At 32.5% G+C, this 4,104-nt stretch overlaps 1 protein-coding gene across 1 annotated transcript; it reads right to left on the reverse strand.

The window, feature by feature from the left end:
• LOC101515153 (uncharacterized) lies at positions 1 to 622 on the reverse strand. The gene has a single exon (XM_004487710.4). It carries the CDS (start codon positions 541 to 543, stop codon positions 244 to 246), a length of 300 nt encoding a protein of 99 aa, XP_004487767.1. The 5' UTR covers positions 544 to 622; the 3' UTR covers positions 1 to 243.
• Positions 623 to 4,104: the final 3,482 nt, after the last annotated feature.

Consider the following 4,104-nt stretch of genomic DNA (forward strand, 5'->3'; position numbering starts at 1 on the left):
TTGAATAATTTGAACACATTTGTAAAATTAAGTATTTCTCTTATCAAAATACATGAAGATTTATTATAGAGACTAAATGTCTCTATTTTGAACCTCCTATACAATAACAATAAACCATGGACCATTGGAACTGAATATATATAGTTTCAATTTCATTATTGTACTAGTAGTACATCACACAATACAATAGATCATATATATTATGTATTATTATAGCATATATGATCAAATACATATAACTAATTAGTAGTTGTAGTTCTTTGTAGATGCATCAAAGTTACCGTCAATAAATCCTCCATTACCATGACCATTAACAGTACCACTGTTATTTATAGTGGGGCCACGGTAATTGTTGTCGGTACGGTGTCTGTTTCGGTCACCAGAATTAGCACCGCTGTTGATTTTTGCACCGGAGAAATTTTGGCCCCCGGTGCCATGGTTGTTAAATGCGTGTGATGTACCATTGTTGGAGGATTTGGAACCTTCGGCTGCTTCCTCAGCTTCAAGCATTGCAAGGAGGTTTTTTATGAGACGAGATGACATTCTTACCTTACTTTAAAATTGCTATCTACTCTTAGTTTTAATTTTGATGTATTTCTATGATCTTATTGTTGCCACCCCAAAACCTATTTATAGATGCAATAAAAGGAATCTTATTTTTTTCTTCTTCACGCGAAACTATATGGAATGTCATCTCTTTATTTCAATTTTATAAAGGTACATTCTTAGTATATATATATATATAAAGGAATTTTATGGAAAATTTAAAAAAGTAACATATTTTGATATTATTAAATTAAATCACTGATAGTGCGAATAAGATAATTAATCATTTGAAAATTCTATGATGTTGTCATAGTACAATTGTGATATATACTCCAACCTTGTTGCAATTACAAAACTTATGATATACTCACAAGACTTATCGTTGAAGCACAAATGCAGATATAGGAATGAACTTGTGGCGTGAGTTTGATAAGGGATATATACTCCTAAAGCTTTATGCCAAAGTTGTTTGGTTAGTTAATATTTTGTTTTAATAATTAATTTGTTAACTAAATCATATTATCAATTTAAAATATCCTCCATTTTACAAATAGGAAAAAAAAAAAAGAGTAGAGCATCGATTCTCTACCTTGCATATTAATAATGTTGGCCTAGTTTGTAAAATTTCAAAAAAACAATAAATTTCAGATTAATAATCTAGCTAGTTATATCAAGATGACCAACAATTTTGATTTTTTATGTCAATATCCTTGGTTCTTTCATGATAAATTTGATTTTTATTCAAATGAATAGTACTTTGATTGCCACAATTTATACAAATCGATTTTTGTTTAACACCAAGTTCAATAATCATTCATCTCAGCCAAATTCTTTCTATCAAAGCTTCAGCAAGAGCAATATATTCTACTTCTGTTGTTGATAATGCCACTATGTGTTGAAGATTAGTTTTTCAACTGACTGCATTGTTAAACACTGTGAACACATATCCTTTAAGAGATTTTCTTCTATCTAAATCTCTAGCAAAATCAAAGTCTATAAATCCTTAGACTAGTTTTTATGGTTATGAAATTTTGTTGTATTACAAACACATGCTTTGAGTTCCTTTTAGGTACCTTAGATTTATTTTCTCATAAATCTGCTTGTGACACTTACAACATGAGAAATGTATGGCCTTAAACATACCATAGCATACATGATGCTCCCTATGGCACTTGCATATGATATTGACTTCATGTCTTATGTTTCCTAATTTGTGTTTGGTGACATGGCTGAAGAATGTTTGAAGTTAGCTGCAAGTGGAGAGCTGACAGCATTTGATTCACTCATATTGAACCAATTTATGACCTTTCCAATGTAACTCTCTTGGAAAATTATTAGTTTGCCTTGATATCTGATACTGATGATTTCCATTCATAAAATTCTCTTGGTTGGCCCCAAATCCTTCATCTCAAGTTCTTTCTTCAATTGACTCTTTAATTTTTCAATTTCTTTCATACTTTTAGATGTTATTAGCATGTCATTCACATATAGCAACAAGTAAATGTAAGTTGTTGATGATACTTGTTTGTAATACACACAACTATCAAAATTACTTCTAGCATAGCTTTGACTAAGCATGAATGAATCAAATCTTAAATACCATTGTCTTAGTGATTGTTTTAGCTCATAGAGTGATCTCTTTAGCAAGCATATCCAATCCTCATTTCTTTGAGTCCTAAAGTCATATGGTTGTTGCATTTAGATCACAATGGAGAAATATTGTTTTGACATCCATATGTTATAACTCCATGTCAAAGTGTGATACCATGGCTAGAGTTATCCTTATAGATGCATGCTTGACTACTGGATAAAAGATATCATTGTAGTCTACACTTTCCCTTTGACAAATCCTTTTACTATTAGCCTTGCTTTGAACCTTGATGGTTCTACTCCTTGAATTCCATCATTCCTCTTGAAAATCAATTTGCTGCCTACAATTCTGGAGTTGGCAGACTTAAGTTTGAGTTCCCAAGTATTGTTCTTCTCCAATGATTTCAGCTCATCAGTCATAGCTAAAATTCATTTGTATTTCTCTTGAGATATGACAACTTCATTGTAGTTCATGGGATCTTCGTGTATGATTTCTTCAGCATCATGTAATGTATAACTGACCATGTCTGCATAGTCATATCTTTGAGGGGGTTTTGATGTCCTTTTTCTCTGTCCCTGATGAGATTGTAGTCATCTACTTCCTGTTCTGTTGAATTGTCACGATCTGAGAACATATCACATTTAGTTGGCTTTGCACCAATCTTGTCTTGTTGAGTCTGTTGTCTTTCTGAAACCAAGAACGTTCTTAGTTTTTGTTGATCTTTCTTCTTTTCTGCAACTTGCTCCATCTCAAGATCAAACCTCTCAGCTTCAATTTGATGTGGATTTTCATTAGCAACCTTGGTTAATGACTTGTATAGTTAAGCCACATGAAACTTAACATCTTTACTAATGATACACTTCCTATTTTCAAGGCACCATGTCGTATAACCTTTTATTCCACTTGGACATCCAACGAAGTACTCTTTCGTGGCTTGAGGAACTAGCTTTCCTTTATTTACATGATAGTATGTAGCACACCCACATACCTTTAGATGATTGTAATTAGCAACATGTCCAGTCAACATTCTTTGAGGAGTTTTTTCGTTCAATTACAATTGAAGGGCTCAAATTTATCCAATAACAAGTTTTGTGGATCGTTTCTCCCCAAAATTGTGCAGGTATGCTTACATTTTACAGGATGCATCTCATTCTTTCGAGTAGGGTTCTGTTCATCCTTTCAACCATATCATTTTGATGAGGTGTGTGTCTTACAGCCCTCGGCTTGTTCACACTATGAGTTTTGCAAAAACTAGTTATCTCTGAAGTAACAATGTCGATTTACAAGGAATGGGGTTTGAATTGTAAATGCACCTTTTAAAAATTCCTGTTAAAAACTTAAGAAAATAACTCAAGATTGATCTTGGTTGTGAAAACAGAGAACGTTCTTGGTTAGTTAAAATCAGTAATTCAGTTTATGTATTTAACTTGATAATCAATCAAACTGAAAGTAAATAGATAAGAGAAGAGATACCGCACAAAGATATATCCTGGTTCACTCAACCCGGGTTATGTCTAGTCCTCACAACCGTGAGATTTTCCACTAAGTGTTTAAAACATAGAACCTTCTTAGTTTTACAACACCTAGTTCAGATCAACCTTGATCTGCTACAATGTTAAAACCTTTCCACCCAGAAAGGAGTTCAATCAAGTCACCTATCAACCTTAATAGGATTTCTTACAATATACCCAAACTATATTAAAATCTTATAGTTTGAGTTTTACAATAATGATGAGATTGCTTGTTAGAATCTGATAAGGCTCAACACTTGTTTAAGTTCTGATTCTTTGACAGAAAAATACACAAGAATGATTCTAGGAATCGAATGGGAAAAATCAGAATTGATTCAATGTGTGTGTGTGTGAGAGAAATTCAAGTATGATTAAAATGAGTAATGAATTTTCTTAGTACTTGAAGCTCTGATTTTTCCTTGAGCTTGGTCTTCCTTTTATAGGCTTTTTAGAGCA

Source organism: Cicer arietinum, chromosome 1, assembly GCF_000331145.2.
Source record: "Cicer arietinum cultivar CDC Frontier isolate Library 1 chromosome 1, Cicar.CDCFrontier_v2.0, whole genome shotgun sequence".
NCBI lineage: Eukaryota > Viridiplantae > Streptophyta > Magnoliopsida > Fabales > Fabaceae > Cicer > Cicer arietinum.